At 35.7% G+C, this 22,093-nt stretch overlaps 1 protein-coding gene across 5 annotated transcripts in view; it reads right to left on the bottom strand.

Moving 5' to 3' along the window:
* Positions 1 to 22,093, bottom strand: part of LOC118913674 (survival of motor neuron protein) — a 36,412-nt gene that overhangs the window by 2,585 nt on the left and 11,734 nt on the right. For 2 of the 5 annotated variants that reach the window (XM_057494532.1, XM_057494540.1), the window contains 7 exons: positions 20,250 to 20,369; positions 19,190 to 19,390; positions 18,878 to 19,033; positions 13,147 to 13,245; positions 12,232 to 12,342; positions 6,357 to 6,407; positions 1,664 to 1,689 (listed from right to left, as the gene is read on the bottom strand). In XM_057494532.1, coding sequence (XP_057350515.1) covers positions 6,360 to 6,407; positions 12,232 to 12,342; positions 13,147 to 13,245; positions 18,878 to 19,033; positions 19,190 to 19,390; positions 20,250 to 20,369 — 735 coding nt within the window. In that variant the 3' untranslated portion in view covers positions 1,664 to 1,689; positions 6,357 to 6,359. Of the gene's footprint in view, positions 1 to 263; positions 1,111 to 1,663; positions 1,690 to 1,735; positions 2,591 to 6,356; positions 6,408 to 12,231; positions 12,343 to 13,146; positions 13,246 to 18,877; positions 19,034 to 19,189; positions 19,391 to 20,249; positions 20,370 to 22,093 lie in introns of those variants that run through there. The other 3 variants (XM_057494533.1, XM_036887811.2, XM_057494536.1) reach the window with 3 other exon arrangements.

Genomic DNA, 22,093 nt, shown 5'->3' with positions numbered 1-22,093 from the left:
GGACAAAGGAAGTCACTTTGTAATTATTAAACTCAACTAGAAGATGAATGTAAAAAGACAACATTTAGACCAGCAGTTGGAAAACTATGGCCTGAAATATTTACTATTTAACCCTTCAAGAAAAATGTTTTGATCCTTACTCTAGACTAATAATGGTGAAATTGTTTATATAAACAAAGTTTTGGATAATGAGTCTTCAGATGACATATGTACGCTTTGATGAATTTTCTCAAACTCAAGACTGACGTACTTGTGAGCACAAAAGAGGTAATGTAGTACTATCATTCAGTTAGTACTTCAACATGAAGGATTTCATCATGTAAGATTTTGTGATAAAAACCTGAACCATCCGTTTTGCTAAAAAGACATGAGGCAGTGTTCATTTTTTATGATGCTTGTGCATCAAAATTTACACGGTAGAGTGTAAGTGGACAAATGTGGAAGACAGATGTGCATACAAAGTAACTGGAAGTTAACAGATGATGTAGAAATGAAAAAAATATTTTTATTCGAATTGGTGTTTATAAATGTGAAAATGAAATATTTTGCTGTAATGCAACAAAGAAGAGACCTATCATTTGTCTATTCAACAAAGTGATAAGCCGTGAAGTTTTCAAAAGCACTGTTTTGATGAAGCAAGTATATTAAAAGAATTGAAGGAATGATAAACTAGAACATAGTAGATATGCATTTAAGCTCTAGAATCAGAATTTGAAAGATAAATACATTCCAGCTTCATACATAATGGTGAACATTCAGTTGCATTCAAAAAATGTCCATTTTGGAGATACATATATGCATTCTCTCACAGACACACATTCAAAACTGGGAAAATATGCAATAAAATATGGGCTTGCCGTCTTTGAATTATTATTAGAATTGCTAACAAATTTATTTTCACAATCTCCTTATTCTGCAAAATGCTTGTAAAATGACTTGAAAGAGTCGATTCTCATTATTCATGGCAGTTATATTCTAAAAAGTTGCCGCAAACACTGAATTTGTTGTGATGCCTGAATCATTTCTCCTATACTTGGGGCTGGGTTCCTGCAAACCTTTGGTCACATTTTTATCAACCGATCCAGGTATAGCCTCGTTTTGTGTGTGTTTCTGTTGAAAGACACATTGTTTAATATATATCTCAAACACACGAAAAGGCGCTTCACAATAAGATAAACATTAAACTATAAATACAATGAGATACCTCTTTTCAACTATCAGCTAGACAAAGATCCAAAGGTTTGTTGGCTAGACTGTGTGAAACAGGGACTCTCAAATAGTATTGGGAATATAGTGGTGGGAATATAAATTAGTATAATACATCTCTACCGAGAGCAATCTGGCAAAGATTCTATTAAAATTATAAATGTATCTTTAATCCAGCAGTTCTAACTCTAGAATCTAATTCTAGATTATTCTACATTCCAGTTCTATTTATAATCCTAACGATGTACTCATACCTTTGCAAAAAGAATTATGTAAAAGAATACTGACCGTAGTACTACATAGCAAACAATTCAAAAAAACCTAAACTTCCATGAGTTCAATTAAATTAGTACGCATACATATATATATATATATAAATATCCTGTAACTGTTTAAAACAAGACAGTTTTATATATATATCAGTATTTTCCAAGAAATGAGGGAAAAAAACACTTACCTATTAAAGCACAATATATGAATTACCTATAAAAATGAAAAATTAAAAAGTTTAAAGGAGTAATGATAGATATAGCTTATCAGCTTTATTTTAATTATTTACTGTCAATAAATGTACGATGCACAAAATTAGAAGTACAAAAAAGTATGCGACGAAGTCTCCCGTATGCCATTTCCTAGTCCCTCCAGAGGTAACTTGAGTATTGCCCTGACATGATCATCAGTGCACATACATACATGAATACGTATTTACACAAATGTCTGGTAGTACACTACACGGTTTTGCATCTTCATTTAAATACATCTTGTCAGATTGCTATACATAACAAGGGACAATGTAGTTTAAAAAAATAAAATGAATAAACTGAATACAAATATCCCCTGCTTTTTGAAAGCTGGCATTATGCCACTTCACTTTTACAAAAGACCTACATTAGTACTGTATACTGTACCTATTCTAACCAAAAGAAATCCCAGGAGGATTTTCACTTCTATGAAAAAAGGCAAAACACGAAACTAGCATTCAGCGTTTTGCAGTGAGCCATTATAGAGCCACTGCCAAGCTCCTTCCCTAGGAATTACACACAGCATCAAGCCACCATAGCTTTGAACTGTGTCTGGGAACATCTGTAATATATCTTAATTTCTTTTGTGCACCTGGTGGCAAGATGTTTCCTAACGTATCAGAAAAGTCTAACAGAGGTTATTTTTGGGCTCTGGATTTTTTTTCCATATTAATTAATGTAGGGTTTCCACTTCGGTCTTTGCCTGAATCCTAAATTATGCACATATAGAATGAGACTCCACAGAGTCTGGAAGAAGCAGTTGCTGTGGAGCTGAGAGCTGGGGAGAGTTCTGAGGTTGTAGAGGTCCACATTAACCATGGCCCAAGCTAAGTCATTTCACCTTTGTGAGTCTGCTTTCTCATCTGTAAAATGGGAATAATAATAGTATCTAACTTGATGTTATAATGATTAAGTCAAATAACTATGCCTACCACATATAGTAATCACTCAAAAAATATAGCTACTATTACTTTTAAAAGGAAGAAAATTTTCACATGACAGTTTCCAGTTTCCCTTATAATAAAAACCCGAAACATATACCTAAGGGTCTACTGAAACCAAATTCTATATATTAAGGTTTATTTATACTTAACCAGAAGTCTACCTAAACACAAAGACTCATTAATGTTCAGGCATACTTCTTCACCTCTGCCTTCTTCTACTTGGAAACCAAACACTGGTTTTATTTAAAGTAGAATATAGCTCAACCTTAAGTTATATGCCATTTTAAGAGATAAGAGGTCAATTTATGTGTTACAATAACTAATAATGACAGGACCAGAACTTCAAAGCTCAGATATTAGTTTCTCCAATACTTAGTATCTTCAAAAATGTTAGGTGTATTAAGTCAGGACAAAAACTGAACTCACAAGTAATTTTAACTTAAAAGAACATCCCACGCAAAAGAATATATACTATATGATTCCATTATATGAAGTTCTAAAATTGGTGAAACTAGTTTTTACTCATTAAAGTCAGAATGGTGACTGCCAGAATGGATAAGTGTGGTGAATATAATGGGGTACAAAGGGACATCCTATAGTGAGGGAATATTCTAAATCTTGAAGTGTAGTTATAATGGTATACTTCCTCAAAATTGATCAAAACTCTTCACTTTAAATCTGTACATTTTATTATATACAAATTATACCTCATAAAAAGTACTGGGGAAAAAAATGAGGGCTGTGTACAAATGTTCTTGACTCTTCTTGAAAGGCCATGCTTCATACATAAACATGACCAAATGCCAAGTACTCAGACAATGAAATACTGAATTTCTACCATTGATTGCTGCATATAAAACATGGACTTCTGCAAAAGCAGGAGTTGCTCTTGCTAAACTTTCACAATTTGATTTCTGAACTGAATTCATTTTTTCCATTCACCAAGAGCTTCAAACAACACATGACTTAGGTTCATAACTGTTAAAAACCATTAACCCATTTCTGTTAATGGCAACCATGCAGAGTTAAAGTAATCTCTGGCTGATCCCTGAATGAAGGCACTCTTCATGTAAGGCACTTCACGTTCTGTCTCTCTTCTGAATGTAGGTCCTGCCAGGGCTGAGGGAAAGACCGCAGCATCTTCCATCTAGTAGTCCTCACAACTGCAAGAACAATTCTCAAAGGGAAACCAGAAAACTAGCTCCGTTTTAACTTTATTATTAGGATTAGTAAGACTTACACTGTGGCTTTGCTGTTCTGCCTCTGTACTTAAGGAGGAAGCTGCTTCATTATTCATTATTTAAGTTAAGGTAAATAGTGCCTAAAAACAACCCTAGGTCAAACATAATTACAATTAACTCAACTTTCAAAACCATTCATCTAATGCAGGATCTGTTATAAATAAAGTCATCTTTAAAATCAGCAAAATATAGAACTGATGTCTAACCCTTCATGATGGGTGAAAAGATCTGATCTGAAAACTCTGAAATTTCTCCACCATTTACCATTTTCTCTCTTCTTTGACATTCTCTCCACTCTATGCTTTAAGCCCATCCTACACTTCAAAAAAACTGTACAGACAAAAAAACTGTCTGTGTGTGTGTGGGGGGTCATGGAGAAGACAGTGTAGCATAGATAAGACAAACAGTGACTATGTGGCATCTTATTACACTGATGGGCAGTGAGTTCAATAGGGTATGGGGGGGGACTTGATGATATGAGTGAATGTTTAACCACATTGTTTTTCATGTGAAACCTTCATCAGAGTGTATATCAATGATACCTTAATAATAAAAAAAAACTGTACAATTTACTGTAAACATGATGAACAAGAATATAATGCCTTTCCTTTAATGACAGAGAATAGACATACATATATATATATATATATATATAAACAACAAGGAGAATGTAATGTGAAAAGCTAGGTAATTGAAATAAGCAGAAAGAGCAGAGAGCAGATTCAGAGAAGAGAAAATACATGGATTGAGGAGGTGGAGGATAAGGTGGCTGAGTGGCCTTATGAACAGGTTTATGACATTTCAGCTACCTGAGGCCTTGAAATACACTGTGTTCTGATGCTTCTGGCTTTGTACATTCTCTGCCTCGAAAACTTTAATCTGTTTCATTCCACATTTATCTATTTCCCTTTTTTAGACTTGGCTGAATGATCTAGCTGAAGAATGCCAACTGAATGAAAATGACTTTAACCAAAGAGTGAAACACAGGTAACTACCCCTTGAAATATGATGATTTATCTAATTTAAAAAATACTCCTTCCAGAATACATCTTTGAAAATCAAGCAGAAAATGTTTTTCAAAATTTGCTTTTCAAGACAATGTGGAAACATCTACCAAGAATCATAATGTCTACCATCTTTTATCTAATAGACACAATATAGAAATTTAACCTAAGGCTATGACAGAACAGAATCAAATTACTATGTATAAGAAGGAATTTACTTCAACATTATCCAGAATGGCAAAAACTACTGAATTAAAGGAATAGTGGCATAACATATAGGCAAACAATCTGACAGTAAGAATCTGTAAAAACATTAAATGTGTGATATTAAGTGAGGGATACACACACCAATACAAAATGCTGTGATGGCATCCATATGAAAATACAGATGAATATGGACCAAAAGTATAAAATAATATGTGAAAAAGGAATACAATGACAGACACATAGCTGTTATTAGTTTGGTTTAAAAATACTGAGCATTTTTCTTATGTATTTTTCAAACATACAGAAAATAGAAAAAAACAGTCCCATAAACATCCCTGGGTACAATGTAGTTTCAGTAATAGCCATATATATAGTTCATGCATACACATAATGCATTTGGCTTAATAATTTAAAAATATATACATACATTTATTTCACTTCTAAATACTTCAGTATGCAAATTTAAGAAGATATTCTTCTATAAACTACAACACCCTTCTCACAGCTCATAAAATTTGCAATTATCTATTATCATTTAAAATCCAGTCCACATTCAAATTTCCTTAACTCTCAAGTCTTTTATAGATGGCTTTTTAAGCCAGGATCTGATCAAGGATGTTAACATTGCATTTGGCTGTTAAATCTTGTAAATAGCTTTTAATTTGGAGTAGTTATGTACTCCATGTCACTTTTTCTTTCATGACACTGACTTTTTGAAAAGAGACCAATTATCTTCTGCAACATTCCACACTCTGGACCTAATCGTTTCTTTTTTGGTGTTATTTAACTTGTTGCTCTATTCCCATTTCTGGTAAATGGGAAAGGAGACCTTAAAGGCTTAATTAAACTCCAGTTAAACTCTTTTGACCAAACACTTCATAGTTAATACAACGTATTTCATACTGTATCACAAACTGAAAAGTAAGTCTGACTGTCTGACTACAGTGATTCAAAGTTTCATCACTGATTGTAAAGTTCTATTTATTTATTGTAAAGGTGTATTTTTCTTTCCATACCATCAATGAACAAATATTTGCTGAGATGATAGTTTAATATAATGAGAATTCCAGAGGATGTATATCAACCTTTTATCAAATAGTTTTGGTATCAAGATGTCTTTAATATACTTTTACATTTATTTTTTAACTTTTCACATTTCAATTCTTAAACATGTTTTCTACAAAGTATAAAATTTATACAGAAGAATCACTTATATAATAATGGCAGACTTACTCCTTAATTGAAATGTGAGCACCTTCCTTCTTTTTGATTTTGTTTGAAACCCTGTAAGGAAAATAAAGGAATTTAAAAGAATAAGCATACAAATGTTATATAGAGTTGTGAATAAACATTTTTGTTCAAATAAAACATTTCACTAATTCTACTTAACAAAAAATATCATCAGAAAATAAGTTTACAGCCTTCAAATGTGCTTTAAAAGTGATCCCAAAGTAAACAATTATTAGGCTACAATTAAGAAATTTTCCTTTCACTAAATACAATGATGCTCCTAAGCTGACTTACACTTTATTTCCCTCAAATAAAATATACAATGTGTCTTATTTATTAAAATAAAATCATTAAAGACCAATAGTCTCTAAAGAAGAACATTTTAGAAGTTATTACTTACTGTTTTCCCTGGTCAGACCTAGCCCAAATGTCCTGTTCTTCAAATCTGGCCTCAATTCTTTCTGTCTTTCTCTACATATAAACCAGTGTTCCACTTTACCACTGACCTATACCTTAGATGACCTAAAATGTATTAAAAGTGATTTGTTACTAGTAAGTACCAAAGTTATAGCCTATTTTATGTTATTCCTATATCATTATTCTTAGTGATATGTTCTGCTTAGATTTCTAGATTTCTAGAGGTTAAGAGCTAGACCTGAATTGTATCCCGCTGCTCTCACGGGAAGAGGCTGGTAATGGAAAAGTTGTCAATCATGTTTCTGTGGAGCAGTGGTTAAGAACTGCTAGGCTAAAGCAACTGCTAGGCTAAAACACACTTAGGCTGTTGGAAAACTTGACAATGAGTAGTGGCTTCTTTTTAATGGTAAACAATTCAAAGAGTCAAAAATGCAAGATATAGGAAACTGCTGTTTCTTTACACTTCTGAATATGAACATATTTATATTTTAATTTATGCAAATATACAAATAATACTCCTAAAAATAAAGATCATTTCTCTGGAATAAGTCAGTCATAGGTTAGACTTGAATTTGTGCCAGATATTTTTCTGGACAAGGCTGTTTACCCAAGAACTGTTGCTTGAACTCATGAAAGAAACAGAACAGCTGTATTTTGTTGGTCAGGACCAGAGTTAAAAGTCCATTAAAAACTCTACTAGGTTTTAATAACACAGTACAATCAAGTATATATATGAAAAGGAATGTTTATAAATGTAACCAACTCTAATTTTTCATCCATGTCATCCTTCAAATCAAAGATGTTCTTACACATTAGGTACACCCATATTCTTCATCTACTGCTACAGCTGTATGTTACAGAAAACAGTAAGGTTCGTTTAAGGGTGTGGTAAAACAGACATTTTCAAGTTGCACTGGTGGCAATACATATGGAAGTAAGAACTGTGGAAAGCCAGCCAGCAGTGTCAAAAGCTATTAAAATGTTTATACATTTTGATTCACTAACAGTTACTTACAGATATCATAAGGAAATAACCTACAAGAAGTATGTGTGTATAAATGGTTTACATATAAAAATAGTTATCTCATTATCAGAGGAAAAACTTGCTAATGTTCAACATCAGCAAACTATGAACTTATTCTGAACCAGACTTATTATGAACTAGGTACTATTCCAGATGCCAGAGAGCCAAGCGTCCCTGCTCTCAGGAGCTTACTCTTACTGGAGAGAGATAGAAAAACAGGTAAGGAAAATCATACCAATAATGATACATGCCACACAGTGAATCTAAGTGGGTTGATCTGATAGAGAATTAGGGAGAATCACTTCTATATTAAACAGGGAAGGTGAAATTTCAGTTGAGATCTGAATGACAAGAAGCCAGACAAGTGAGATCTGGGGTAAGAACTTTCCAGACTAAAGAACAGGGAGGGCAAAGGCCCTGAAGAAGATGTAAGCCTGGTATATGAAGAAGAAAAGAAGCCAGTATTGCAGGAATGGAAGAGCATGGAGTAAGACTTAAGTAAAGAAGCTGGCAAGACAGACATGATGTAATACTTTGCAAACCAGGATTATGGTTGTGGGTTTTAACTTAAGTGTGACTGGAAGCTATCAGAGAGTTTTTAAAGGGATAGACATGATCTTTGTTACATTTTTAAATACCACTTCTAACTGCTGTGTGGATAATGGATTTGGCAGTGTGGGATATGAGGTTTTATAGGTAAAAAGAATAGTTGGGATCTACTGTAGTGAGATAAGAGACAATGTCTTATTACCCAGAATATATGAAGAGCTATTAGAACCCATTAACAAAAAGACAAAGAGCCCAATTTAAAAAAAGGCAAAGGATGTGAATAGAAATATCTCCCAAGAAGATATATAAATGGCCAACAAGCACATGAAAAGATGCTCAACATCTTTTAGTCATTACAGAAATGCAAATCAAAACCACAATAAGGTATTACTTCACACCCACTAGGATGGCTATAGTCAAACAGGGAGACAATAGTAAGTGTTGACAAGAATGTGGAGAAATATGTACCCTCACTCATTCTGGTGGAAATGGTAAAATGGTGTAGCCACTTTAAAAAACAGTTTGGCAGTTCCTCTAGAGTAAACTTTTGAGCCAGCAATTCTACTTCTAGACATGTACCCAAGAAAACTGAAAACATGTCCATACAAAATTTTATACACAAATACTTGTAACAATTATTCACTGTAACCAAAAAGAGGAAACAATTCAAAAAGCCATAAACAAAATGCATGTACAATATTATTCAGCAATAAAAAAAATGAAGTACTGATAAATGTTACAACATAGAGAAACCTTAAGAAACATAGCCAGACACAAAAGGCCATATATTATATGATTCTGTATATATGAATTGTCCAGAACAGGTAAATCTGTAAAAAAAGAAAGTAGATAAATGGTTGCTTAAGTCTGGGAGGAGCAGGTATTGGAGAGTGACTGCTAATGGGTATGGGGTTTCATTATGGGTGACGAAAATGTTTCTGGAATTAGTGATGGTGTTTGCACAACTTTGTGAATATAATTTAAAAAAACTGAATTGTGCACTTTTAAAGTTAATTATATCTCAATTAAAAGATGATAATATTTTGAATGGGGTAGAAGCAGTGGAGAGAAAACAAAGTGCAGATTCAGGATCTCTATGGAAATAGTCAACAGGATCTTCTTATAAACTGGATGTTATAAAGTGAAGGGAAGTAAGGAATGAAGACTAAATTTGGGGTTTGAGGCTTGAGAAATTGGTGCTCCTAGTGCACTAATGTTACTGCTTACTGAAGACGTAAAGGCTGTGGAAACAGAGGTGAGTGGGATGACACTACTAGTTTTGTTTTGGCTACATTTAGTTTGAGATGTACCTACAGACATCCAGTGTGGTGACGGAAAGCAGGCAGTTGGATAATTAAGTCTGAAATTCAGAGCTAGACATCTGAGAACCACCAGTACAAACATGCAATTCTAAGTCATGGAATGGATGAGGTCACCTAGTGAGGATTTACTGCCGAGAGAAGGTGGATAGGGGCTGGGAATAAGGAATTCCACTTAGACACTGGGAAGAGAAGGAAAAGGAGCTAAGGAGTTTAGGAGTTAAAGGAGTCTAGAAGGAGCAGCCAAGGAAGAGTATAAAACCAGTAGATTAATTGGTGTCACTGAAGGCAAGAGAAAAAATGTTTCAAATGTGTGCTCAAATGTATAAAGATAGGAAAGATAAAGCAGAGAAATGACCACTGATACAGCCATCTGCAGGTAAAATCTCTCCCCTTCTCAGAGCAGGGAAGACAGAGGAAGTTCACCTGATAGGTCTGAAGAGACAATGTGAAGTAAGGAAGTAAAGAGAAGTCTGGCTATGAAGGGGAGGAGAGAAATGATGTAATAGCTAGATAAGTTATAAAGAATATAGTTGAAGCAAATGGTCACTAAGTTTAGCTAAATGGTAGAGCTACATAGGTCACCAACCCAGACTGATGAGTAAGACAAGCAAACTGCAGCTAAGTTCTCATATGTCTTCATATAAAGAAAGATGAACATAAAACAATGTGCTTTGAGCACTCATACATACTTGAATGCAGAGAAAGAGATTTGATAAGCTATATTCAGCAAACTAATATCTATAGAGAGAGGTAGGAACTGGGACTGGCTTTGGTCACCAATAGGATTTTTGTTTTACCTTTAATGTGCCTTTTTTTACAAGATAATGTATTCAAGTATCATATGTAGTCATTGTGATTATGAAATACATATATTTTTAAAGGGTATAAGACGATGCAAATGGTATGATGACAATATAAAAAACAAACCAGATAACACTAAGAGATATGACAACAAAATATAACATGTGGGCCTAAATTCTGGATCCTCAGTTCTGTATTTAAAAAACACAATTTTTTTGTTGTTGTGAAGGACATTCATAAGACAATTGGCAAGATTTGAATAAGGCCAGTAGATTATATCATAGTATTACATCAATTTTAATTCCTGATTTGAAGACTTCATTTTAAAAATATTCAAGGCAACGCTATTTTTAATAAGCCAAAATTGGAAACAACCCAAATGTCCATCAATGGTTAAAACAAATAAATGGATTATGGTATATTCATACAATGGAAAGCAATACAATATATATTCATCGCACAAAGGTTTGAACAAAAATAAGCCAGCCACAAAGGAGTATACATATGATAAAATCCATATAAGTTCAAAAAAAGGGCAAAACTAATCAATGACATTAGAAGTCAGGAAAATGGTTACCCTTGGGAAAGGGACTGATAATAACTAGAAGACACTAAAGAGGCTTAAGAATTGTGATAATGCTCTTTTTAATGGTGCTGATTACACAGATGTGATCATGTGAAATTCATCAAGCCATTCACATCTAAAATATGCATTTTTTGCATATATATTTTAATAAAAATCTTACATTAACAGCAACCAAACAAAACCACAAACCGATGCATAATATGGACCTGAAATTAAGTTTATATATGGTACATCTGGGTGGTAGAGCTATGGATCAATTTTTCCCTCCTCTATCTCTGTCTAAAAAATTTAAAAATAAACATGTCAATACTTTATATATACATTATACATATTATTTTTTAAATTATTTCACACTTGAAAAATACATGCAGAAAAATTTGAAGTACAGAAGAGGGAAGATCAGAAAGATGATTGGTCTCAATTTGTTACTTTTCATTACCTTTTGGTCATTAAAAGGAGGATTCCTTCATATAGGACAAATATTCCATGGTTATACAACCACTGAAGGGTAATTTTTAAATAAGAATATTAATGGAGACATGTACAGATATACACTTTAAAAAAACTACACCTTCAAGTCAGTTGTTTATTTTCTTCTATATTATTAACTGAAATTCAAGTGCCTACAATATGTATCTCATCATAATCTTACACAGCATAATAGTTTCCTTTTAAAAAGTTAAAAAATTTCCTGCCAAATTGTAATAGAATATGTCTGCAACAGACGGATTTATAAAATGACAAGTTTGAAGCTTAGGTTCCTAAGGCCCAGTTTGACATTTATCACCCCAGATCTTCCTTTATGTAAAATTTTTAAAAGAATCTATTATTATTTTTCTTTTTTTTGGAAAGTTATTATCCTTTCTTTTTCCAGTTAATTTGAAATTAAATCAATTTTATTTGAAATTAACACAAAAGACTAGTGAGACTAGAAGAGAACTTAGAAAGCACCATTAAGTTAGAAACATATAAGAAGAATAATCTAATAGCATCAAAGACTTTTAAATGCCCTACAATTGTGCTTAGCAGGGACAATGTAATAGTAACTTAAGCCTTAAACAGACAGTTGCATATTTTCAACTTTAAGGTAGTTTTCAACCCTTAGATTTATATAACGTAACAGATCATTTTTTTAGTTACAAAGTGATTGTTGGGAAAAGATGCTGAGTGATCACCTACCATATAGTAACCAGTATGATAGCCACTCATGTACCAAGAGATTAACATGCTTCCCAAAGCATCAGCATCATCAAGAGAATCTGGACATATGGGAGGTGGTGGGGGAATTATCTGGAAATGGAGAAAGACATACTTTAAAGTCAGTAAACAGACATATCAAGGCTGGAGATCCATTTTACAGAGAGAATGAAACATGTTAATTGTATCTTTTCCTACATTACATGTCATCTCCTATGTAATTTTTTTTTTTTAATGGTATTTGGAGAAAGCCACTAGCAGTACTGAAGACCAATAAAATTAAACTGAAAAATCAAAAGCTAACAGGTCACATAAAAAGTATAAACATTTTGCTTTGATTAGAACTTATTTTTCTGATCCCATTATGAGGCTACAGGTAAAAGACCAAACATACTTTTACGGTTTTCCTCAAAAAACAACCACACACCATTTCAAGTAAATAAAGGTTTTGGGTAGAACATCTGTGCTGCTCCCACCCCACCACACACAATTTGCCAAAAGTGTCTTTCTAGCCTATTACTGATATCTGAAAGTCTACCATTAAGATATCCAGATAGTTGATATGAAGCTAAGCATACTTGGAAAGGCAAAACATTAGTCCTTATGCACAAACATAGTTAAATTCTTTCAAAGAAGACCTACTGCCCCATAGAAAGAGAAACAACTTCTGACAGGAAGGAAGCAGGCAATATAGGTCTCAGAGTTGGGACTCTTAAGAGGACTGAATCTGGGTAGCAGAAGGGCATTAAAAATGGAAAAACCAAGGTTTACTTCAAATTTCACCCATTAGAATCTGGCCCTAGGGATGGTCTAAAATGACATTTCCTAATCACTTGTTTTGCTAAACCCCAGACTATGCATGAAAGCAAATTTTAATCTGAATTCTTTTGCACTTACTGGTGGTCCAGAAGGAAATGGAGGCAGCCAGCACGATAGGAGGTGTGGTGGTGGTGGTGGTGGTGGTGGTGGTGGTGGACCACTGAATTTCAGACCTGGCTATAAAGAATATTTCAAAGCAAGATTAATTAACCAATTTCAATATGAAAGAAGGGAAAATGACTCAATGCCAAGAAGTCAAAATGATTGCCCAAAATATCTATATTATACATATCAAAAAGATTAAGTAGAATTACATGTACCAAGTGCTAAGGTAAAAAGACTCATAAACCTAAATTTTTCTTATTTTCTTTCTATACAGACAGTTGGGGAGTAAAACCAAAGTAGAAAGATTTTTAATTACCTAGTAAGTCTAAGGCAGTTTATTTAGCAAGATGTTTCAATTATAAAAGACTATATCCACCATGATTTCATTAAGTAAATTGTATAATCTTTTTATGGATGTCTTTTGAGTTACAAATGTTAACTTAGAGCTTATATTGTAAAAATGAGTGAACTTCTCACTTAAACCTATCAGCCTCTTGAGACCAATGAAGCATGTTTGTATGCATAAATTAAAGGTATGATCACTGTAGAAACACTAATATAACAGAAACCTAAATAAGCTCTTAGAAAAAAATCTTAAGAAGTTTTAATAAGTCACACACAACTCTTTAAAATTTTTATTATTATTCCCTGAATACGATAATCTCCAGTAAAGAAACCACTGCTTTCTACAATTGCACAGAAACATGTCTACTTGTGTTTCATGATATAACTTAAAAATCCTTTTTGTTTCGTTACTTATAACCAAAAGAACCATAAAGGAAAACAATATTTACAATTTAACTTGACAAAACAATCCTCCCTAGGATTATTTATTATTAGGGTGTCCATATACACTCTTATGAAGGTTTCACAAGAAAAACAATGTGGTCACTACATTTACCCTTATTATCGAGTCCCCCCCATACCCCATTGCAGTCACTGTCTGTCACAGTAGTAAGATGCCACAGAGTCCCTACTTGTCTGCTCTGTGCTACAATGTCTTCCCCGTGACCTCAGCCACACAATGTGAACTAATCATAATACCCCTCAAACCCTGCTCCCTCCCTTCACACCATCCCCCAACCCTCCCCTTTGGTAACCACCAGTCTCTTCTTGGAGTCTGTGAGTCGGCTGCTATTTTGTTCCTTCAGTTATGGTTCCTTGTTATATTTCACAAATGAGGGAAATCATTTGGTATTTGTCTTTCTCTGCCTGATTTATTTCACTGAGCATAATACTCTGTAGCTCCATCCATGTTGTTGCAAATGGTATGATTTGTTTCTTTTTGATGGCTGAATAGTATTCCATTGTGTGTGTGTGTGTGTGTGTGTGTGTATATATATATATATACGTACCACCTCTTCTTTATCCATTCATCTATGGACGGACACTTAGGTTGCTTCCATATTTTGGCTATTGTAAATAGTGCTCCAATAAACATAAGGGGGCATATGTCTTTCTGAATCTGAGAACTTGTTTTCTTTGGGTAAATTCCTAGGAGTGGAACTCCTGGGTCAAATGTATTTCTATTTTTAGTTTTTTGAGGAACCTCCATATTGCTTTCCACAATGGTTGAACTAGCTTACATTCCCACCAGCACTGTAGGAGGGTTCCCCTTTCTCTACATCCTCACCAGCATTTGTTGTTCCTGGTCTTTTCGATGTTGGTCATCCTCACTGGTGTAAGGTGATATCACACTGTGGTTTTAATTTGCATTTCCCTGATAATTAGTGATGTGGAGCATCTTTACATATGCCTCTTGGACATTTGAATTTCTTCTTTGGAGAAGTGTCTGTTCATATCCTCTGCCAATTTGTTAATTGGGTTATTTGCTTTTTGGTTGTTGAGGTGTATGAGTTCTTTATATATTTTGGATGTTAACCCTTTGTCAGATATGTCATTTACAGATATATTCTCCCATACTGTAGGATGCCTTTTTGTTCTGCTGATGGGTGTCCTTTGCTATACAGAAGCTTTTTAGCTTGATGTAGTACCACTTGTTCATTTTTGCTTTTCTTTCCCTTGCCCAAGGAGAAGCATTCAGGAAAAAGTTGCTCATGCTTATATTCAAGAGATTTTTGCCTATGTTTTCCTCTAAGAGTTTTATGGTTTCATGACTTACATTCAGATCTTTGATCCATTTTGAGTTTACTTTTGTGTATGGGGTTAGACAATAATTCATTCTCTTGCATGTAGCTGTCCAGTTTTGCCAATACCAGTTGTTGAAGAGGCTGTTATTTCCCCATTGTGTATCTATGGCTCCTTTATTGCATATTAATTGACCATATGTGGTTGGGTTTATATCTGGGCTCTCTAGTCTCTTTCATTGATCTATGGGTCTGTTCTTGTGCCAGTACCAAATTGTCTTGATTACTGTGGCTTTGTAGTAGAGCTTGAAGTTAGGGAGCATAATCCCCTGACTTTATTCTTCCTTCTCAGGATTGCTTTGGCTACTTAGGGTTTTTTGTGGTTCCATATGAATTTTAGAACTATTTGCTCTAGTTCATTGAAGAATACTGTCGGTATTTTGATAGGAATTGCATTGAATCTGTAGATTGCTTTAGGCAGGAAGGCCATTTAAACAATATTATTTCTTCCTATCCATGAGCACAGGATGTGTCTCCATTTATCTTGTTTAATTTCTCTCATGAGTGCCTTGTAGTTTTCAGGGTATAGGTCTTTAACATCCTTGGTTAGGTTTATTCCTAGGTATTTTATTCTTTTTGATGCAATTATGAATGAAATTGTTTTCCTGATTTCTTTTTTTGCTAGTTCATTGTTAGTGTACAGGAATGCAACAAATTTCTGTGTATTAATTTTGTATTCTGCAACTTTGCTCAATTCAGATATTAGATCTAGTAGTTTTGGAGTGGATTCTTATTTCTTTTTTTTTTTTTTCCACAAAGCCTGGACTGCCAGGCTCATTTTTTATTTTTTGGTATCATTAATCTACAATTGCATGAAGAACATTATGTTTACTAAGCTCCCCCCTTCACCAAGTCCCCCTCACAAACTCCATTACAGTCACTATCCATCAGCGTAGTAGGATGCTGAAGAATCACTACATCTTCTCTGTGTTGTACAGCCCTCCCCGTGTCCACCCCCACATTATACATGCTAATCGTAATGCCCCCATTCTTTTTCCCTACCCTTATCTCTCCCTTCCCACCCATCCTCCCCAGTCCCTTTCCCGTTGGTAACTGTTAGTCCATTCTTGGGTTCTGTGAGTCTGCTGCTGTTATGTTCCTACACTTTTTCTTTGTTCTTATAGTCCGCATATGAGTGAAATCATTTGGTACTTGTCTTTCTCTGCTTGGCTTATTTCACTGAGCATAATACCCTCTAGCTCCATCCATGTTGTTGCAAATGGTAGGATTTGTATTCTTGTTATGGCTGAATAATATTCCATTGTGTATGTGTACCACATCTTCTTTATCCATTCATCTACTGATGGACACTAGGTTGCTTCCATTTCTTGGCTATTGTAAATAGTGCTGCAATAAACATAGGGGTGCATCTGTCTTTTTCACACTGGGCTGCTGCATTCTTAGGGTAAATCCCTAGAAGTGGAATTCCTGGGTCAAATAGTATTTCTATTTTGAGCTTTTTTGAGGAACCTCCATACTGCTTTCCACAATGGTTGAACTAATTTACATTCCCACCAGCAGTGTAGGAGGGTTCCCCTTTCTCCACAGCCTCGCCTATATTTATTGTTGTTTGTCTTTTGGATGGTGGTGAGCTTTACTGGTGTGAGGTGTTATCTCATTGTGGTTTTAATTTGCATTTCTCTGATGACTAGTGGAGCATCTTTTCATGTGTCTGTTGGCCATCTGAATTTCTTCTTTAGAGAACTGTCTATTCAGTTCCTCTGCCCATTTTTTAATTGGATTATTTGCTTTTTGTTTGTTGAGGTGCCTGAGCTCTTTATATATTTTGGATGTCAACCCTTTATCAGATCTGTCATTTATGAATATATTCTCCCATACTGTAGGGTACCTTTTTGTTCTATTGATGGTATCCTTTGCTGTACAGAAGCTTTTCACCTAGATATAGTCCCACTTGTTCATTTTTGCTTTTGTTTCCCTTGCCTGGGGAGATATGTTCATGAAGAAGTCACTCATGTTTGTGTCCAAGAGATTTTCGCCTATGTTTTTTTCTAAGAGTTTCATGGTTTCCTGACTTACATTCAGGTCTTTGATCCATTTTGAATTTATTTTGTGTTTGGGGTTAGACAGTGATCCAGTTTCATTCTCTTACGTGTAGCTGTCCAGTTGCATGTTTATGATTTTTATTTTATTTTGAAATCTCTTTCAGGAAGATTGATAAGTTCAATTTCACTTCTCCATTTTCTAGTGTTTGTGCGTGGGATTTTGGTTTGAACCAGGTTCCTTTGACATTTTATATTTTAATGTTGTGCCCTCTAGTGCCCAGAAGCTCTACTCTCTGTGGCTGCTCAGCCATGCTGGAGCAATGTCAGGGGTTGTAGCGGAGCAGCGCTGGTGCTTGCGGGGAGGTAAGAGGTGTTTTCTGCTGCCTGGCTGTTGTGCCTGTCTCCACTGCCAGAACAGGTAGGTGGAGTGCACAGGTGTAAGCCTCTGTGTTTTGTGTTTATAGCTGCCATAGGTGGGTCCACCCGCTGCCTGGCCTGATACCATGGCAGGGGTTGCTTGTCTGTGAGGTGGTGCTGGAGAGCCGGGAGGAATGTGTAGCAAGCTGTGTATCATGGTGGTGGGCCTCAGAGCTGCCTAGACAGCCAGGAGTATGGAGTGCCTGAAGCTCCTGAAAGTTTCCAACCTGCTGGGCAGAGTATGCCCGGACAATTTTACCCACCTCTTCTTTCTCCTGAGCAGCAAGCTCTGTGCAATCCTTGCACCTTTAGCAGCCCTGTCCCTGTTAGGAAGTCTCTCTACCCTCCTTTTTTTTGTTCCAGAGCAGCCGGATGTGGGTCCGTTTTCCACAAGTGGCTGGAATCTCGATCTCTCAAAGGTATTCCACCTGTCTGAGCTTTCCAACCCCACTAATCTCCAGAGCACCATGCAATGTAGGTTTGTGCTCCCAGAGCAGCTCACCAGGGCTGGGTGTTCAGCAGTCCTAGGCTTCCATCCCCTCCCCCCTCCATTTCTCTTTCTCCTGTTGGTGAGCTGGGGTGCGGCAATGGCTTGGGTTCCACTGGATCACTACTTTGATATGTTAAACTGTTTCGTGAGGTCTGCTCTTTTCTTCAGGTGTTTGCAGTCTGGTGCAGCCTTCTTTCCCATTGCTCTTTTAGGTTTAGTTTAACTATTTTTTTGTATTATATGTGGTTTTGGGAGGAGGCTTCTGCCTTAACTCTCCTGCCACCATCTTTAATCTCCCCCTCCTTAGGATTTTATCTGTAAATACTGTGTTCTCTTCAATTTTTATATATCTTACACAAGTGACAAGGGTAACTATAGTGTAACACCCAGCTGATGATAAAATATTATCATGCTAAGTTAAGTTTACTAAATTATTAGCCTAATACCTAATACTCCACACAAGTAGTTGAGAAAGCATTTCATTATAAACGATTCTGCACTACTACATTAGTTCCTTTACAGAGAATTCTTAAATGCGTATTTATAACATCTACAGAAAGCTACAGAAGTTTCATGGGGAAAGATAACAATTCATACAGTTCCATTATTATTATTTTCCCAGAAATCTTCTCTGGGCAGAAATATACCTTTCCTGGTCCCAATCCTGATCCTGGCATGTGGAGTGGTGGAGGGAGAAAAGAGTTCCATGGAGCAGCTTTTGAGTTGATGTTATTTGGTTTATTGCCAGGAGACCTGGAGGAGTTCTCACTTTCATCTGTTGAAATTTGACTTTCATTTTCATTCTTTAGAAAGAAAAAAATATAAATTTTTGTTATAAAGGTCTCAATAAGAAAAGTTTAATGCCTCAGTGGGTCAAACTGACTAGTCATACTGCTTAGTTTTCTTATCTGGTTTCTGTTTCCAAGAATTTTGTTACGATTGTCTTTTTGTATGCTTACCTCCTGAGCACTCTGTTCTACACTGTTAGTTGCTTCAGAGGATGGGGAAAGTAGATCAGACATGTTTTGCTCTTCTGTATTTCCATATCCAGTGTAAATCACAATGCAGGTTTCTCTCTTAAAATCAACTGAAGCAATTGTAGCTGGGTAAATGCAGCCATCTTCTGACCAAATGGCAGAACATCTGTCACCAACTTTCCACTATAAAAGAAACCAAAGCTACATACAGATACATACTTCTTTTAAAGAAGTTAAATTATAATCTTGTTTAGGTGAGGTGGGGTGGTGTGCGGAGGGTAGAGTTTCCAGTTAACTGATCTCGAAGGCAGAATGGTAAAATGAAAAAGCCTTGAGGCCAAAAACACATTGTCTGAACTTCAATATAAATATAATTTACCATTTATATAATCATGGACAAGCTTCTTATTTCTTTAAATCTTATTTTCCTCATTAGTTAAGTGAATATAATATAATCTACCTCACATATTTGTTGTGAAGAATAGAAAAGAAGGTAAGCATATAAAGTGACGAACACTCTGGCCTGGCACACAGAAAGTGTTTATCAAATGTTAGTTCTCTTACTCCTTGGTACTGATGAAACTAAAGTTACTGAGACACCAAAATATTTATCTTTCAGGTGTACTGTTTTAAATAACAAAAAACGACTCTACCCAGAATTTGTGGTTCCTGGCTATTAATAGTTTTAGGGTTTTTGAAGGAAAAAAAGAACACCACCTCTCAGCTTAAGAAGTGGAACACTGCCAATTCAGTTTAAAGCCCTCAGGTATTCTTCCCAAATAGAACTGCCTTCTCTGCCCACCAACATAAAGTAAACACTGTCCTGAATTTAGTATTTATCAGTCCCACCTATGCTTTTATTCCTTATACTTTTATTGATATGCATGTTCTTGAACAAGTATAAATTTAATAGTTGTTTTAGAAATTTTACAGTTAGTTACATGTCAATGAAGAACACTGTATCAGTAATTTGTTTTATACTATTTAATATGGACAGTAACAAGAAATTCTTTGAAGTTAAATCTAAATGTTTTAAAATAACCTGCTTCAAGGGAGTTGTGGTATTCTTTTTTTGGTTTTTATTCTTCTTAGCAGGCTTTCTTTTCGGCGTGCCTTTTGGTTTATCTGAAGTTTCGGTAATGTCACCATTCTTTAGAGCATGCTATGAAAATATGAATAGAAACATACATGTTACAGAGTGATACAAAAAAAAATCACAATATAACTCAGTCACTGTAAGTTGGTCTCAAGGCCTCACCACCTCAGAGAGCCTCTACTTCCTCTTTTCACCATCCTAGATGCTATAGAAACTGCTCTTGAAGGCATCATATATCTGATTATCAGCTCTAAAGACCCTTTGTAAGAAATCTCCTCACTTTCAACCTTTCTGTAACATTAGACTCTGTTGATTCTTCTTCCTAATATCTATGACATTTTGGGTGGTACAGCAATGTAGGGCCCCAGTGCTTCTATTACTTCTCTGGTCAAGTCTTGGGCATTCACAACAAGAATTGGCCATCCTTTTTTACCTGCTTATGATTGATTAAAACCTCTCTGCAAAGATTTTCAAAGCTATTATTCAGCTCTGAAATTTTTCCTTAGTTCAATCCAATTTCCAAATACCAATTTCATATCTTCACATTTACCTCAAACTCAACACAACTAAAAATAAATGATCTTTTCCTCTATTCAGACTACTTCCCCTGCTATCACCAACTCCATCGTACATCAAACCCCATTTTAATCTGCATTGTACAGAATTCTCTTGGTAACACTGCACTAGTGCACTTCTAAGTGTATATTGGAAAAGCATGTTACTGAAAAATTTAGAACCCAGCTTCAAAGATGACATACAGGTCTGATCTTTACCTCATGCTACAGGAGTGATCCCAGGAAGGAAGTGGACTCTGTGCTTGGTGGTCTGGATGAGGGTATGATCTATGCTGGGACTGACAGCCCACACATGTACTCTATAAGACTAAATACCTCAGCAAGTGGGGAGAGGGATGATGATGGGCAAATGTGTAAATGTCTTGTTTGGGCCACAAACAGACATCCTCTAAAAGAACTATATATTCCTACCATCAAGAACACTTGATTTGATACTCAACTGACAGGATTTGAGGAAGATTAAATTAACATATGTGGAACACTGAGAACAGTACCTAGAACGCTGTAAAGACCACAGGTATTAATTACAGCACTATTGCTATTTAGCATCACTGTTTTCAATCATCATTTCAATAAAGACTTGTTGAATGTTTAAAAATTATAGTAATTCAATTGCCGGGGAGGAGGAGCCAAGATGGCAGCATGAGTAGGGCAGCAGAAATCTCCTCCCAAAACCATATATATTTTTTAAAATACAACAAATAAAACTATGCCTAAAAGAGAGACCAGAGGATACAGTACAACAGCCAGGCTACATCTACATCTGCGAGAACTCAGCATCTCACGAAGGGGGTAAAATACAAGCCGCGACCCAGCAGGACCCGAGTGCTCCCCCAACCCCAGCTCACCAGCGGGAGGAAAGGAGTCGGAGCAGAGAGGGAGTGGAAGCGCAGGACTGCTAAATAACCAGCCCTAGTAATCCGCACCGGGAGCACACGGCACCGGGGGCACAGACACACATTGCACGGTGTGCTGGATATTACGGAAACGGAAAAGTAAAATCTGTGAGCAGGTACCCGCAGCTGGCTCCCCTGGGACAAAAGAAAAGCGAGTGCTTTTTGAAAGTCTTAAAGGGACAGGGGCTTCACAGTTGGACGGAATTGTCCTGGCACACTCAGCCCAGCAGGCTGGGAATCCTGAGGAACTTCAGGCGTCCCAGCCCCCTGGGAGGCAGCGCGGTTTTGAAGCCCCTCATGGCGATAAACAGCCTGCCGT

Source organism: Manis pentadactyla, chromosome 2, assembly GCF_030020395.1.
Source record: "Manis pentadactyla isolate mManPen7 chromosome 2, mManPen7.hap1, whole genome shotgun sequence".
Lineage (NCBI taxonomy): Eukaryota > Metazoa > Chordata > Mammalia > Pholidota > Manidae > Manis > Manis pentadactyla.
The sequence above is the reverse complement of the archived record's forward strand: the minus strand, read 5'-3'. Positions and strand labels throughout refer to the sequence as shown.